The sequence below is a fragment of the Cynocephalus volans genome, chromosome 7 (assembly GCF_027409185.1).
Source record: "Cynocephalus volans isolate mCynVol1 chromosome 7, mCynVol1.pri, whole genome shotgun sequence".
In the NCBI taxonomy this organism is placed as follows: Eukaryota; Metazoa; Chordata; class Mammalia; order Dermoptera; family Cynocephalidae; genus Cynocephalus; species Cynocephalus volans.
The window spans coordinates 144,189,797-144,206,982 of NC_084466.1; the positions used below are offsets into that span (position 1 = coordinate 144,189,797).

General features: G+C 36.1%; 1 protein-coding gene across 1 annotated transcript in view; it reads right to left on the bottom strand.

Annotated features, from left to right (window-relative positions):
• CCDC186 (coiled-coil domain containing 186) overlaps positions 1 to 16,926 on the bottom strand; it is a 43,273-nt gene extending 26,347 nt beyond the window's left edge. The window contains exons 1-3 of the mRNA XM_063102462.1: positions 16,770 to 16,926; positions 6,390 to 7,082; positions 1,738 to 1,864 (exon numbers count right to left, since the gene is read on the bottom strand). Coding sequence (XP_062958532.1) covers positions 1,738 to 1,864; positions 6,390 to 7,048 — 786 coding nt within the window. The 5' untranslated portion in view covers positions 7,049 to 7,082; positions 16,770 to 16,926. The remainder of the gene's footprint in view (positions 1 to 1,737; positions 1,865 to 6,389; positions 7,083 to 16,769) is intronic.
• Between the last annotated feature and the right edge of the window lie 260 nt (positions 16,927 to 17,186).

Sequence of the window (17,186 nt, forward strand, 5' to 3'; positions counted from 1 at the left end):
CTTGAAAGCCTTATGCTAAGTAAAAGAAGCTAGACACAAAAGGCTATTTACTATATAATTCCATGAATATGATATGTCCAGAAAGGCAAATATATAGAGACAAAAAGTAGATTAGTCTTTCCCTAAAGCTGGGGGTAATGTTGGAGGGAAATGAGGAGTGACTCACGGGTCTCTAATGGTTGCGAGGTTTCTTTTTAAGGTGATAAAATGTTTTAAAACTGTGGTAAACGTTGCACAACTAAAAACCATTGAATAGTACAATTGAAATGAGTGAACTGTATATAGTATGTGAATTATATCTCAATAAAGCCATTAAAAAAAGACCTAACATCAGGTTATAGTACATGAGTACTAATTTTCCTTATGACGAAATTATCTAGAACAACACCGTCCAATAGAAACACAAACCACATGCATAATTAAAATTTTCCATTTTAAAAAGTAAAAAGAAACAGGTGAAAGTCTATTAAACTCAATATATCCAAATCATTTCAACACATAATCAACATGAAAAAATTAGCTGTTTTATTTTTTTTTTTGTACCAAGCCTTCTAAATTAGATGTGTATTTTATACTTACAGCCCCTCTTAACCTCAAACTAGCCATCTTTCAAATGCTCAATAGCTATATGTGGCTAGTGGCTGGGGACAGTGCAGATCTAGAGATAAAATTAAGAAAGAAAATTCTACTACACCGGTTTTCTATTTAGAAGTATAGAGTTCTCTAAATGCTAGCAAAAGAAAGGCAAATTCAATTTTCCCTTTAAAAAAGGCACAACCACTAATAAGTTCACAAAAGGAAGAGCTCTAGTTCCATCCCAGCTGTTCAGTCTGACCTTTCTGGTCATCAGCAGTGACCTGACTACCAAAATATGGATTCAGCCTATTATTAAGGCTCCCTCGCACTTAAACGTTCTAAGTTTGGTTTTCACGTAGTGGCCCTAGAGCACATAAAAAATCAGGATTTAGCACAAAACATTTACAAATAGTCACCTTCCAATTGTGTAAAGGTTCATGAAATATATACTAAGATATAAAACAAGTGAAAACTCAGATTAATTTTTTAATCCATTATTAGCAATTATTTACTGTTATTTGCATTACATAGCTTTCTGTGAAAGATTAGACGAAAGGAGATTTTTTTTAAGGCTAGAATGTTTCTTATCCTGTCCACAGAAGTAAAAGCAGCTCAGAAAGATAAGGAGCATTTCAGCTTTGCTATCAGAATATTCATTTTGTTGATCCAGGCATCAGGAGAGTTCATTTTTAAAAAGAAAAGGGGAAAAAAAAAAAAAAAAAAGATGGGCTAGGAAAGCCAGTTAGCCAGATACAACCTAAGTATGAGAGCCATTCTTCACAATGTAGCTTACAAAAATACTGGGAATGGAATCATACTAAACTACAAGCTTAAAAATATTCTAATTCCAGTTATATTCCGTTAATTGGCAAAAACAGTCTGGTGGACTGTCAAATTATTTTTTTTATTATTTTGAACATTAAGAGAATATAATACATTCTATTAAATATAACTCACATGTATCCCACAAAAATAAATTTACATAAAAGAAAATAAGGCATATAAATTCCATTTTGTAAAAGAGAATGCTTTAAATATATACTAATTCTCCACATTTAAAATATGGCTTAACTTACAGAACTTCAATTTATACACAGTTTTTTAGGAATGTATTTATTTTCTAAATTGAAATATGATTTTTAAAGATTTTTGTCATTTTACCTGTGTAATTGTGCTCATATGCTGCTTCTCTGTTTCTGTTCTTTTTTTTAGTTCTTCTCTTAAATTGTCTTTTTCTGAACAAATGTCTAAGATGAGCTCCTGATGCTTCTTATTTTCTTTAATTAACCTAAATATAAAAAGTACAGTATAAGTAATTAAAAATGAAGATAAAATGAGATGTGGAATATAATCTGTTTACAGATTAGGGTGTACATACCTATGATCATAATAAATTAATATTCCTACATAATCCTTTTATAATGAAACATGATACCTTGCAAAACATTCTCTGGCCAATCCGGCTATTAACTTCGTTCATAGAAATTTGTACATTTCAAATCAAGTGAAATATAATCAGATAAGGAAAACAACACCCTGTTAAGTTAAAGCCTTGGGCATCTGAATTATACATTAGAAGAAGCCTTCAGATAAGTGGTTCTCAACCAAGGGCAATTTTGTCCCTCCAGGCATTTTTGTCTACAGATGTTTTTGGTTGTCAAGAGTGGTAAGGGTTGCTACTGGCATCTAGTGGGAGTCCAGGGATGCTACTAAACATCTTACAATGCACAAGACAGCTCCAGCAACAAAGAATTATCTGGCCCAAAATGACAATAGTGCTGAGGTTGACAAGTCTTGCTTTAGATTTTAGAAGTATTTTAATGATATTCTAATAGTTATAAAAGTGTAGTCAATGTACAATAAACGTTCACACAGAAATTTCATTTTGAGTCCCCCTAAAATACAGAAATAAAATCTTAAAATTGCCTGCAAAGTACTCAGAACTATAAGATTCCTAAGTAAGTCAATCAGCTAACATTCTAGGATCATTAATAGCAATAGTTATTACCTAACATTTACTGTACATTTACTATTTGCTAAGTTTGGCTTTTAAAAAAAAGTCTATTATTTCATTTCATATTCAAAGTAACTCTATGAAATCATCCCTTCTGTTTTATGAATTTTAAGAAAGTAAAGCAAAACTCAATTCTAGAACTTGCTCCAGGTCACACAGCTGGTAAGTGGACTAAGTTTTGGATCCAGGTCTAGTTCCAATGCCCAGGCCTTTCCACCTTCTACTTTGAAGATCACTCATTCACCTAACTGATGCTTACTGGATACCTGCTATGTACCTTACTATTCTATATGTGAGGAATATGTCAGCAAACAGTCCCTGCCCTCACAGAGCTTACATTCTAAGGGAGAAAATAAAAATAGACAATGTCAGACAGTAACTAAGTCCAAATAAGAAAAATAATGGAGTATAGAGGACAGAGAGTGACTTGAGCTGTGATTTTAGATAAGATAATCAGGATAGGCCTCTCTAAGTAGGTGACAGTTAAACATACGAATGAAGTGAGGAAGAATCACACAAATGTTTGGGAAAGAGGCAAACGCAGTATGCAAGTTTATTGAAGCCTTTTATGGCAGCAGTTTAAAGTAGATTATATGATTAAGGTGTATACTCAACTTGTTACAGAAAACTACTTGAGACACAAGAATCCTGGCTATATATAGTTCATGAGTAAACACTTAAGAGAGGGGGAAGTGGAGAGCAGCAAGCACTCAAACTGTTATTCTTACATACCAAATGCATATCCTAGACACAGATAACTGTTCACAATGAAGAATTTTGGTTGAGATCTTAATATTGATGTGTTAGAAAATAGGGGAATAGAAACAGAGTAACTGAATGGTGGCTGCTAGGGGCTAGAGGGTGGGGGAAATGTTGGTCAAAGGGTACAAACTTTCATCATAAGATGAATAAGTTCTGGGGATCTAATGTACATCATGGTGACAATAGTTAATAATACCATATTGTATACTTGAAATTTGCTAAGAGTAGATTTTAAATGTTCTCACCACATACACACGAAAAAGGGAAATGTGTGACGTGATAAATGTGTTAACTAACTTGACTGTGATAATCATTTCACAATGTATATCAAATCATCATGCTGTACACCTTAAATACATACAATTTGGTCAATTATACCTCAATAAAGCTGGGGGGAAAGAAAATAGGGAAACGGATATATAAACAAAGACATTTGAAAATAGATGCATTCATGAAAATTTCACTCAAAGGAACTGAAAGGTAGTTTTCTTCATAGAAATTTTTTTCTTTTTTTGCAGCTGGCCAGTATGGGGATTCAAACCCTTTACATCACAAAAGTTAAGGGAAAAATTTAATTACTTTAGAGCTGACCTGAATCACAAAGCATTTTGTTTAGAACTAAAAATATCATGTGTATAACAAAAGATTAACATGGATTTAAAATAATATCTGACTTTTGTATAATGCCTTCATGTCCACAAAACAGTCCCATCAAGTAAGCATCATCCCCTCAGATAGAAGAAGAATCTTTGTCTCAAAAAGGTTGATTTGGCCAACATAACAGAGCTCGTGAATAGCAGTGGGAATCTTCCACCTCCAGGCTTCTGACCAAAATTGTGTTTACTCCATGCTCTGCCACACTGCCACCATTCTGACAGTTATGGAGCAAAAAAAAAGAAATCAACTGTATTCCTAATATCTTTAGATAAATTTAACAACTTGCATGTAGTTCATTTCTAATAACCACATTTTAAAAACCTCTGAAGCCAAACTAACTAGGCTAAGATTTTAACTCTGTATTTATTTGCATGTGACCTTAAACAAGTTGCTTAATCTCTGTGCTTAAGGTTCTTCATCTGTAAAACGATAGTACATACCACACAGAGTTATGAAGATTCCATGAGCTAGTATATGTAATGTGCCAGGCACATAATTAACAGCATATATTTACTTCTATTTTTATTATTAAATGTCCAAGATCTTATAATTTTCAAGAGAGGTATGAAAGTGGTAAAAGCTCAGATCTAAGGAAAGAGGCAAGAGGCATCACAGATAATCTCCAGGGGAAGGTCTAACAGAATAGGTACAGGCAGCATAATAACGAGGAAGTTACCTTAAAAGTAAGAATAGCAGAAGCACCAGAGGTTCAAGTAAAAAAGCATATAGTGAATTCACATAATAGCAGTATTCCAGTAAAGATATGAGTAGGAGTAGCAGGTATTAATTTGAGGACAGTATTAAAAAGAGCCTTGGAGTCTCAAAGAGATAATTGTACACTCATTTCCATAGCAGCATTATTCATGATAGCCAAAAGGGAGAAGACACCTAAATGTCCATTTATAGATGAATGAATAAACAAAATATGGTATACTCATATACATACAATTGAATATTACTCAGCCTTAAAAGGGAAGGAAATTCTAACACATGCTACAACATGGATAAACCTTGAAGTCATTATGCCAAGTGGAATAAGCCAGTCATAAAAAGACAAGTACTGCATGATTTCACTTACATGAAATATTAAGTGTAGTCAAACTCACAAAAACAGAAAGTAGAATGGTGGTTGCCAGGGGCTGGGGGCAGGTGGGGAAAGGGATTTGTTCAACAGGTACAGAGTTTCAGATCTGCAAGGTGAAAAAGTTCTGCAGATTGGGTGTACAACATTGTTAATATACTTGACGCTAATGAGCTTAACACTTAAAAATGGTTAAGATGGTAAATTTTATGTTATGTATATTTTATCACAATTAAAAATAGACCAAAAAAAGGGCTCTAAATACTAAGAGATTAAAGTTCACTGGATAAACCAATGAAGGGTGAGCTGGTTTGGGGAAGACTGATACACTGTGTAGGATAATCTGGAAGAGTAAACACTAGAAGCAAGAAGATCATTAAAAGCCAATTTCATATTCAGCAACTTGGATTATGGTATATTTCCTTCTGTCATTCTTCTCTGACATTAAACTTCCTCCCTCCCTCCACACACACACACACACACACACACACACACACACACGCACGCACGCACGCACGCACGCACCCCTAATTTAACAATATTTTTTAAGTATCATTTTTTAAAAAGAGAATCAGTCTACATTTTAGTGAAGACTAGTATGTTTTATTTTCCTTTCTTAAAGGTTACAAGAGAGTACCTAAACCAATGCATCACTTAGCTATATAAATCTAGAATAAAAATGCAGGATGATATAAAACTACTAGGGAAAATGTTGAATAAAATTACACTATCATTAAAACAGAATTAACTCCACAAATCCAGGAGAAATATAAAATAACTGCATTATTTACTGATTATCAGCCAATTCTTCTGTCCTCTAAATATGAATTTTTTAAACCAATCAATCTACAATGGGGATTTTAAGAAAAAATTCTTGAATTTTATGACTTCCCATTTCCTTTTGAATTTCCCTTACTTTTGACAATGTTATACGAAGAGTCTTCAAAAGTTCATGGAGAGATTTGTATTATCTTTTAACTTCATTTTTCCACGAATGTTTTGAAATAGGCTTGTACTTCTACATTCTTTTAAAATTGAAAAATTTGAGTTGTTTATAAAAATTTCTAGTTCTTTAATGAACTTACACTGTTTAATATAACTTACTCCCTTAGAATTAGGTATCAAGTAACTAAAAAAACTTGACATTTGCTCAGTTATTTAGTAAATACACATTTATTAGCATCTATAGTGTGCATTTCTCTATTGTGGCATTAAAAGTGGACAAGATGATACTTTACTTCAAAGAATTCAATCTCTAATTCTTATGAAAAAAATAACCTCAAGAAATAAAAAACTTACTTTTTTATGGTACGTTCCTGCTGCAAATACTTATCTTGCACACACTTTTCAAACAGAACTAATGCATGTTCTCCCTTATTCATTCCATTTGATACTCGGTGTTCTGCAAACTCCGTAGATAAAAGCTCAGATTCTATTTCTTCCAACAAATCCTCTGATGCTGAAACATTTTTTATTTTTGAAATAAGTTTCTTGGTGCAGTCTGTATCATAGGGACTTTCTGAATAAGTCTTTTGATTAGCTGCTTCTGTAAATGTAGACGACTTCAATTCCGCCAATATTTGTATTACTATCTGTTCTGTTTCATTTGTTTTTGAAATGTGCTTTGCAAAATCTCCACTAGGAATATTAGCTATTTGTTCAGAATTTTCTGGGCATATGTCTGTGTTAGCACAAGAATCCTCACCTCCTCCAAGATCTGGAATATAATTTTCCTGTGTTTCAATCTGGTTATTGTGCTCATTAGGCTGACATAAAGTATTTTCAAAGTTTAATGACAATAATTTGGACTCATCTTCTAATCTGCTGCTTTCATCACCAGAAAATGAGTTGCATGAGTCTTCCTTTAATTCAGTTGCTTTCCCAATATTTTTATCAGAGGAAATGGAGGCTATGTGCTCTGTCTCGGACATGCTGAATGGCACCAACTCACTTTGCATTTCTTCAAATTTGCTCCCGATCTTCGTTTTACATCTAAGAAATCAAAACATCAAAATTAAAAAATTGTTTTAAATCAAGACCCCATACATATTTGTACACACTTCATGATGTGGAATGACTAAGACCACAAATTTTACCACCAATAATTCCGTTAAAAACCTTTCCTTAAGAAAAAAAGAGCACAATAGCCAACCCAAGTTGGCTATACCCAGCAGGGCCACTGCAAAGTCTCACTGTCTTTCCTCCTTCACTTCAGTCACACAACTTCACTAATTAATTTCACTTACAGTTTGGCATTCCCCAATCATCCACATAAGATGTTAGGCAAGGAATAAACTATAACTAGAAGATTAGTACCAAGGAATGTCTAGAATTCCTTCAGCTCTATGAGGGGAAAAAGACTCAACAATCTACAAGAAAATATTGGAGAAATAAGACAGCAATGAAACAAGACTTCACAGAAGAAAAATCACAAACCAAGATAACAAAACGATGCACATTAATGATAATAAAAATTTACGGAGAAGTTAAACTAAAAACAATAACAAGACATCTATAGCCCAGAGAACTAGATCTAAGCGGAAAGGAAAGGCATAAAAGATTCCTGACTGGAATTAGATCCCAGACCCAGACGGGGATCCAGGAAGTGCCATGGTGATCTTCAAACATTCCCATCAGAAATAAACAATGTTCAGTGCAAATCAAACGTAGCCCATATGCACTCCTCGGTATAAAAAGCAACATTCAAAAACTAACTTGACAAGGTTAGAACACATTTTTATATTGTTTATAAAGGTTACTATTCTAGTCATTTCATGCAAATTAGTCATCTTCAAAAATTGTCCTGAGACAGATAAATATAAAATATTTCATCAATCTTGATGGAAAGGAATTGTCAATTTCTTTTGTCAGGTATCAATAAAGCATATACAAGGTAGATGAGTTACTAAAGGTATATAAGGTTAGATTAAAAAGTGGGCAGATCGCAGTTTTGACATAAACAAGAAATCAATCCAGATGAGAGGTATACTATTAGAAAACAAAGCATAAGACTAAAATTTTAATGAACAGAAAGATGCATGTTTACATCAGGCTGTGATGCAGGTGGTGGTCAGAGGTTGCTGAAAACAGGTAAGAGAAGACTGGTCATATAGAATCCTCAGAATGCTAAGCAGGAGTGAATTTTGTTTAGAAGGATAAATCATAATAAATTTTAATAGACTTGTATACTTGATTACGCTGTGGAGTTTCTAGCACATAGTAGGTTCTCAAATATTCATTCAATTAAAGCCTGTAAACAGAAATGATATGATAAAACTAGTCTTTAAGGAACATTATTCTAGGAACACAGAAAATGGGGGAAAAGATTATAAGAAAAAAAAAAAAGACTAGTTTTTTTGTTAGACACCCTGCCTGTTAGTTTAGACTGCCCTTTGGGGCATCAACTAATAGAACTATTGGCCTTAATACCCTAAACTATCTACCTGTATTACATATTCCAAACAACCAAACAGAAACTATCATTACCTTGCTGTATATATTTTATAAGCAAGCCAATGTCCACACTAGTATTAAGAGCTCAATTTAAACAACACAAATAAATACAATAAATAAATAAAAGGCCTCATAAGTATGCTGTTTTCCAAAATCTAGCACAAAGTAAAAGAACTCTCAAACAGGGGCACTGGCCACCTACATTACTATGTTACCCAAAGTAACTCACTTTAAGATATAACTTGTGAATGTGTTGCTGTTGAATTTAAAATCTTATCAATCTAGAAATCAATATAAAAACAAATGAAGAAAGTAGTTTCAAACATCATAACTAGTTAATGCTATGCCAACAAAACTCAAACCTAGTGCTGACCAAAATGTAACGGGTAACAGATAAATAATCTATTTAAACAGTAAGGCTCTAAAGGTGTTGTGACTCCCCAGTATAGAGCAAATGAGAAGAAACTTTACTGAAAACTTTATGGCTCTTGTCCATGTGCCATGATTTGTCAACAGAAAAACACTAAGCAAATACTGGTTTATTGTCCTCTCATCCAGCTTTCATATCCCCAGGGTTCAGTCAAGTCTTTTTCCCTCCTAGAATTCACCCACTTAGATAACTTGATGCAACCAACAACTCATACTTGATGCCTACATGTACCCTTGAGTTACAGATACCAAATTATCTATCTCCTCTTTCTTATTCTGTGTCTATCATCTGTATATTAAAATCTCCACCTCAACATAGGCATTTCCACTGGAAATTGCACCATAAACTCAAACTCAAAATGACCAAATCTAAAATCATAATTATAGCTCCTATAATTGAGTACTCTCAGCTAATCTTTTTCTATTTTGTCAATGGTATCATCTTTCTTAGTCATCTGACTCCTTCCATTCCTTTTCCCTCATATTTCTTTAACTATTTCACGTGTCCTGTAATTTTACGGTCACTGTCTCCTAACCACAACCCAACCCAGGCTTCTGATCACTTCCCACCTGGAACATCTGAACTCTTGGTTTCTCAACCTCACACCATTCTTCCCTCCTGCTCTCCTTTCTGCAACCAAGTGAAAGAACAAGGAGGTTAATGGAAGATCAGGTTACTTGCAACAGCCAGGGGTAGGACAGAACCAAGCAAGTGACAGGTCACCCAATCCAGAGAAGGTGTGAAGTAGGTACTACACTGGCTCTACCAAAGATGAACAGGAGTTGCCTTATGAAGTGTATGAAGTGGGTCTTCGGTGGCAAAAGTGGCCATGGAGCTATAACACTGCCCCTACAACATTCACACACACACCACCTAAACAGAGACCACCACCAAATGCAGCCAGATGAACCAGAATGAGGCCAGGGCTACTTCTTACCTCTTTAGAGGTTCAGGTAATGAGCACTCTGCCTCCACTGGCTGAAAAGAAACATAAAGGAGAGGGAGCATGTCTTAGAGTCAGATTAAACCTCTTCTTCAAGCCAAGCAACTGGGTGGGAACTCACAGCTTCAACTTTTCCTCAAGAAGAAGAATGAGTTTGTGATTTCATTTTTTCATTGCTTGTTTTTGTTTTTAAATAACTGAGACCTATCTTAATTTATGGAATAAGTTTTCTCTAGTAACCCGAAGTGGCAGAAGAGTGATAACATCAGACCAGGCCATTCTTAAGGGACTGCACTTCACAAGGAAGTAGAGGGATAGGGGTGTTTTACACAGTATGCTTGGAGACCCATTTAGGAAAAAGTGAAGCCACTTCATGTTATACCCCAGAACTGAGATTCCTCAGTAAACCAGTTGTACTACTTTTCCGATCTTAACTTCTCAGCACATTCCTAAAATCCTAGTGCTTCACTATACTTTTACTAGCCTAACCAGTCTACTCAGGTTTCTCCCAAACAATGTGCAAATTAACATTCCTATGGCTTTGTCCCCATCTAGAATGTTCTTCCCTTTGGTCTATATAAAGCCTAATTATGTTGATAGGGCCAATTCTAATGCCATATTTCCTCCAAATTTTCCCTCATTGCATGTACAAAAATATTCTTTCATGTAAATTAAAACATGCTGCATTTATATTCATCAAGCACATAGTCAGAGCTTTTCATGACATTTTTGATCAGGCAGTCTTCGGCCTTAAAATGATCTTTGTACTTACAAGAAGGTACCTCACTCTGAACTGAATCAAATTACTTAAGTCTCAAGCAAAATAATAGGAATAATATAACACGAAGGTGAAGGGTTTCAAATCCTACAACAGCCAGCCGCCACACACACAAAAAAGTAATAATAACTAAATAAATAAATCTAACCAATATACTCTGTACTACACTTACACTCATTTTTGTAAATGCTGTTCAGTGGTTCTCAATGAGGGTGGGACCCATTGTGTTTACAGTTTGCATCAAACAGCCTTTAGTGGGTGGGAAACAGGTTGCAGAAGACTTGTAATGTGTAAGACAGCATAGAACAAAAATTTGTCTCACATTCTGCTGGATCTACGTAAAAAACCCTATTTATATAATTACCTAAGCTTATGATCTGTTTTATATATTATCCTCCTGGAAATGAAAACTTAGATTAACTTCAAAAGACAAGTATTTTTATAACTTCTCTCCGTAACATGCCCATAATCTTTGAAAAAGTCATCATGCAAACTGGCATCTGATACTCAAATAAATACTGATGGGAGGCCAAGGAAAAGGAGTCAACAAAGATCTATGTGTATATTTGTAACAATGCCATCACCAAAGATTAAATAACTACACAAGAGTGATAGCAGATGGAATAAAAAAAACCAATGAGTTTAATTATGTCCCCGATTAACTAGTGGGAAAAACAGTTAGCTGTCCTCCTATAGGCCTCCAGTTGGCCCACTGGATTGCTGTCCACAATCTTTCTTTTTTCTTTTTTTGGCGGGGGGATGGCTGGGGGGAGTGAGTTGTCATCAAGGCTACTGAGGATAGAATAGCCTAGTAGTAGACTAAAGGGGGAGGATGTAAAACTAGACATTTGTTTACAAGATTGTTTTAATTTGAGAAGTGCTTATATAAATCAAATTCACGCTCATAAATATGTACATATAATTACAATTATAGATTACAATATATGTTGCTTTTTTTGAGATAAGAAAAAAACAGGTTATTTTGACTTTCTAGCAACTCTTACTAATTAGGGAAAACAACTGTATTTAAAACAAACAGTCAACAAATTCCTCTTCATTCAAGCACTTTTTCCAGAGTTGTTTCTGTTTCTGACACAGTACTACAGGACCAATTCACACTTCAAAGTTGTTTCAGTGGGTGAGAACTGGTTTCGCTCTTACTGGAGCTCATCAGCTGTAGGCAACTGGTCAAGAAACATTTTTTATTGCCTTAAAGCCAAACATTACGCATCTTAGATTTTATTTCTTAGTGAGAGAACGCACATTTCTACAAAATTATTTCCATACAAGAGCCATATAAATGAAAACACTGTTTTTAATGGGTTTTTGGTTGTAGTTCCTGTTTTTCACTAATTAGCACCATAAACAAAAACCTTAGGCTTATTCAATAAACTGTAAATACAAACAAATCCAATCCAATCCACAGATATTTGGTAACAGGATATCAAACAAACAAGCTTCATACAAAGGTACCAAGTCAGAAATACATTTCCAAACGAGATTTTAATTAATTCACCAAATATGTATTAAGCATCTATGCATGCAGGCACTGTTCCAGGTACTGGGAACATGGCAGTGAATAAAATAGACATCCCTCATGAGGGCTACATCCTGGTACAGTGGACCAATATATAAAGGCTCTATGTTAAATCTTTTAGTCTTTGTGTTTTGCTGCCAGTAAACTAAAGCACTATAAATTATATAGTATGTAACGTTACAACATTTTAAGGTCTGCTAGTGTTCTATCTGAAGCTATATAAAAAATGCATAAGTGTATTAAGTCCAATAGAAAAACCCAACTTACCTCAGCATAAATGTATCTACAACAAACTACAAATTTTAAAATTATAAACTGTACTATTTGAGTCTCAAATAATACCAGCTATATTCTTCCCAAATCATATCCATTAATCTAAGTAAGTTGAGCCTATGAGACCACTCCTGTTCTTCAAAATAATAGCTTACTGTCCTCTATACCGAAAAATAAGTATGTCAAAAGGTTTTTCACATATTCCTCAAATACACTTTAAAATGAACATAAACAAAAGAATAACTTATCTGACCAGTTCTAACAAGATTCTGATATGGCAATTAAAGTCAAATAAAAAAAGCATCCACATAGGCAGATATTAACTTTATAAGACAAAGACAAACATTCTTCTGGATAAAGCTTTTTAAAAATAGAATAAAATAATAGAATGGGAAACAATCTATATAAGAAATATTGAAAACCATGTGTCACACGATGAAAATATCTAACACTGAAGTTTCACATAAAGTGAATTTATGCCCATCAAATTCAACTTTTAAAAAATAAAAACTGAGCCATTTCAAAGAACTCTAGATTAGTTCAACAAAAGGGGAGAAATAATTTTTAAAGTAGTCATATCTGATTAAGCTTTTGGCTAAATTTAACTTTAATATATTGAGTATCCTTTAAGTGAAACGGCACTAGCATAACTAAGTTGCTTTTAGTTCACCAGTTTGAGAAGTGATTATATGAGGCCAAGGTCACTTCCTCTGCGCAGGGTGAATTTTATGGTATGTGCTTTATAACACACACACGCGTGTGCAGAGTGAATTTTATGGTATGTGCTTTATAACACACACACACACACACACACACACACACACACACACACACACACACACACACACACACACGGAAAAAAGAGACTCAGGGCAATACATGCAGCAGGAACTCCCCCAAATAGTACCAAATCCTGTGGCAGGATAACAGGAGAAAACAATGGTCCATCAATATTCCAGAAAAAAGAGGGTCAGTGGCCACATCATATACCACATTATCAAGTTCTATCACAAATGTCATATTATCAGTTTGTTATCTTAGATCCATGCAGTTTTATATACCTCTAATCATTCTTCAAAATATTAAAGCAGAAAGTTATTAATACAGAAATCTTAATTTGAAGCTACTTGCATTGATCTCACAATGTGCACTTTAATGAGTCTAGGAAAACATGAAAACTATTTTCAGCTAATTTTTCTTCCAAATCTGAAAACTGTGTAAAGCCTATGTACTTCACAGGGCCTGGTTTTCCAAAGCCTTGCAGTTTCAAATATTAACCTTGTGGAAGACTGGAAATTTCCCTCAGGCTATATGTCTCTGTTGCAAGATAAGAATTGTGGCACAGCAGGTTGCTGGCTCAAAGACAGACTAGTTACTGATTGTTATGTAAAGATACTGAGAAATTGCTATAAGAAGGAATGTTTGCTAAGATCAAGCTTGTGTTGATAAGACCATTTAATTGTCTACTGGAATGTCATTTGGCTTGTTTCACTGAAAGTTACCAGCCTGTACTGTTAAACTATAACCCCACCTATGTCTTCCTGTAACTTCCTGGTCTGAAAAATAAATGCAGGAAGAGAATCCCAATTCGGCATTAATTTCCCAAACATAAGGGTTGGCTCTCGCTTGAGCATTCCCAGGGAAGTTAACCACTTCGGGTCTTCTCACTGCTTGGAAGAGATGGGCTTTGAGTAATCCTTTGTGTCTCCGTCACCCAGGGAAAGAGGGGTGACAAATCTGTGAGGGGCGAAGCAACACAAAGCAACAGAAAACTAAAAAAAAAAAAAAAAAGTTCTATGGTTCCCTTTTCTAAAAGGAAGGCTAATAATTCAAAAAAACTTTTTTGACGATAGGTTGTATGTCTGCCTTATATTAAAGACTTCTAGTTAATATTCAAATTCTGAAGCCACTTTTGGCCTGGATTTGGTTAACTTGGTATAATGTAGTTTATAAAAAAAATTTAAATTATTCATCAGCAATTATTATATAATCAATCCTACTGTAGACTCAGTTCAAGTGTCTTAATGGCAGACAGATATTAGTAAGAAATACACTCACAATCCAGTCAATGTTATGACAAGGTTGATTTCCACTTAGTGTTTTCGGCCTCTTCAGCCTAATATTTTTCCTTTTGTTTACTTCTTAACCCAAATAAATTTTAAAACTCTCAGTAGCTGAGAAAGTTCAAAGGGGAAGTGTGAAACAGTACTGAGTATAAGATCAGAGGATCATTGTAGATTTAAATGATCTGAGTCCACTGCTGCTCCTAAAATGAATACAACATTGTAAGCCCAGTGATATGTTCATGAGAAATTCAAGAACTGGCTCTAGTTATTTAAAGGTAGAGATAAGCGATAAAACAAAAACCTAAGTTTTCATTAAAAGAAAAAACACAAAACTTCAGATAAGGATTCTTATTTTAACATGAAATTGTTAAATGAATTTGGGAAACTAGCACAGATTACTAGTCATTCTTCAAAGGAAAAGATGATTTTTTAAAAAATCTCTAAATAAAGCTACTTCATGCTCCAACCTATCACCTTTTCTCTAAAAAGTATACTGCACTGTTTTTACCTTCACTACACGATGTCAGCATAAAGCTGTAAATAGATGATTTTAAACTTAATATACTAAGCAATCATCATCAGCTATGCTGTCATATAGCATCAAAGGACAATGCTTTAGTTTATGAGTGAAGGAAATAAAAGGTTACTACTCATCACACGCTAGCAATAAATATAAGACTCAGAAATGTCAATGACACTATGGAATCTCCACCGTTTAAAGAAACTTTGAAGTTTATGTGCAGTTATTCTGAATGAGATGAGGCCTTAAAAACAAAACAAAACAAAAAACCCAGTATAAACACAATTCGTGCTTCCTCAGGGAGATTCCTCAATCATTATGCTTGCCTATTACACTGTAACAAAAAAAAAAGTTTTAATTCCTAACACTGCAAGATTTGTAAACTACACAATATCCTCCCTGAATTTAAAATAACATGAAAAGACCAAACAGAAAGAAAAAAGAAAAAGAATTGGGCTGATCATCACTGTTTTGTGTAATGGTGGATAAAGAAAAGATTAAAAAGTAGCTGGACAGGGAATGGTGTACTTTATACACAGATATTTCAGTTTCACTATCAATGACTCTTGAATCTTAATCTTTCCCGCAAGATCAAAACTCTGCAAACATGAAGGTGTAGTTAGTAGCTGGGAAGGCCACACCCACAACTAGCATACCTAAACACTCAACAGTAGTTTAATTTTTTTTAACGACTCTTGAAACGTTTCACTAATGTACTGCATTTTTTTTTTTTTTTAAGAAAACACCCCCGCCTATCGTTTTGGAAGAAATAAAAAAGCTGGGCATGAAAGGATCAAGACACACATATGGAGACAACTGCCAACTACCTGGGACTGTACTGCATATTTTTACTATACTCTTTCTTCTGATTCCCACAAGTGACAAGACTATTCGGTGAAAGGATTCTAACCCAGATGTTCTGACTCTAAATCCAGGCCTCTTTCCTCTAAACAAAATCAAGATGTGAATATTAGCCGAGGTTGTTAGATTGTTAACAGCTGAGTGAGTAATAATTACAACCGCACCATTTCCCAGGATTGCTTCTTGGGGACATGTGGAAGGGGATTTTACCATTTTACAAGTTTGATGGAGACATACATTTGAAATCCCTTCCTTACCGACCCAGGTTTATGAAATGCCTTGATGTCCTTGGAAGAAAGGCAACATAAAAACAAAGAATAATATCTCTTAAACCACAGTCCCAAAGAATCGTTGCTAAATAACTTAAAATCACAGTGACGGAAGTGTTTGGAGGGGAGGAGCAAGTCGCCACAACAGTAAACATAACACACACACGGTCAACTTGGAGACGAAAACCGAAATAGGCGATTGAGTCCATGAAAAATCTCAACCAAGTGGGGCTGAGCTGCAACTGGCACTTGCAGCCCAGGCAATCAGCCCCAATTCGGTGGCTCTCGAGGCACAGCTCTCGAGGCGCGACGCCCACGGTCCCCACGACCCCCTCGGCCGGCGGCCCGGGACCCGAGGGAGGCGGGCAGGGAGAGCTGGAGGTGCCGAACTCTGTCCCCAGCGCTCGCCTCCTGCCGCCCCCCACCGGCTCCTTCTGGGAGCCGCTCGCCCCTGCCCTGGGACCTGCCGGACCGCGCCGGGGATCGGCCGCGCCGTCGCACCGCCACCGCGACTCCCCGGTCCGCCCAGGACGCCCCTCACTCACTCACCCCAGTTCTCCACGCCTCGGACCGCACCCTAACGAGGCAGCTGCAGCTCCAGCTCAGGGGCCAACTTCCTCATAGCGGGGTCCTGTGACAGACCAAGAGTGGGAGGGAGAGAGGGGTGAGGCACGGAGCCGACAGCTTGCTCCCCGCCGCGGCTTCCCCAACCCCCGCGGAGCTGACACATCAACAAAGATGGCGGCGACGCTGAAGCCGGCCAGGCTACAGCTGAGGGGGCGGGGCTCCCAGAAGGAGCCAATCAGCGCGGCGCGGGCGGAGTGACGCAACGCACCTTGAGGGCCAGAGTAACCCTCCCGCAGTGGGCGGGGCAGGCTCAGCACCGCCCCCTGCCCCGCGGCCCCTGGAGGCCCCACCCAGCACTTAACCTTGCGGGTCACCCACGCCCCGGGGGACCTGGCGTGC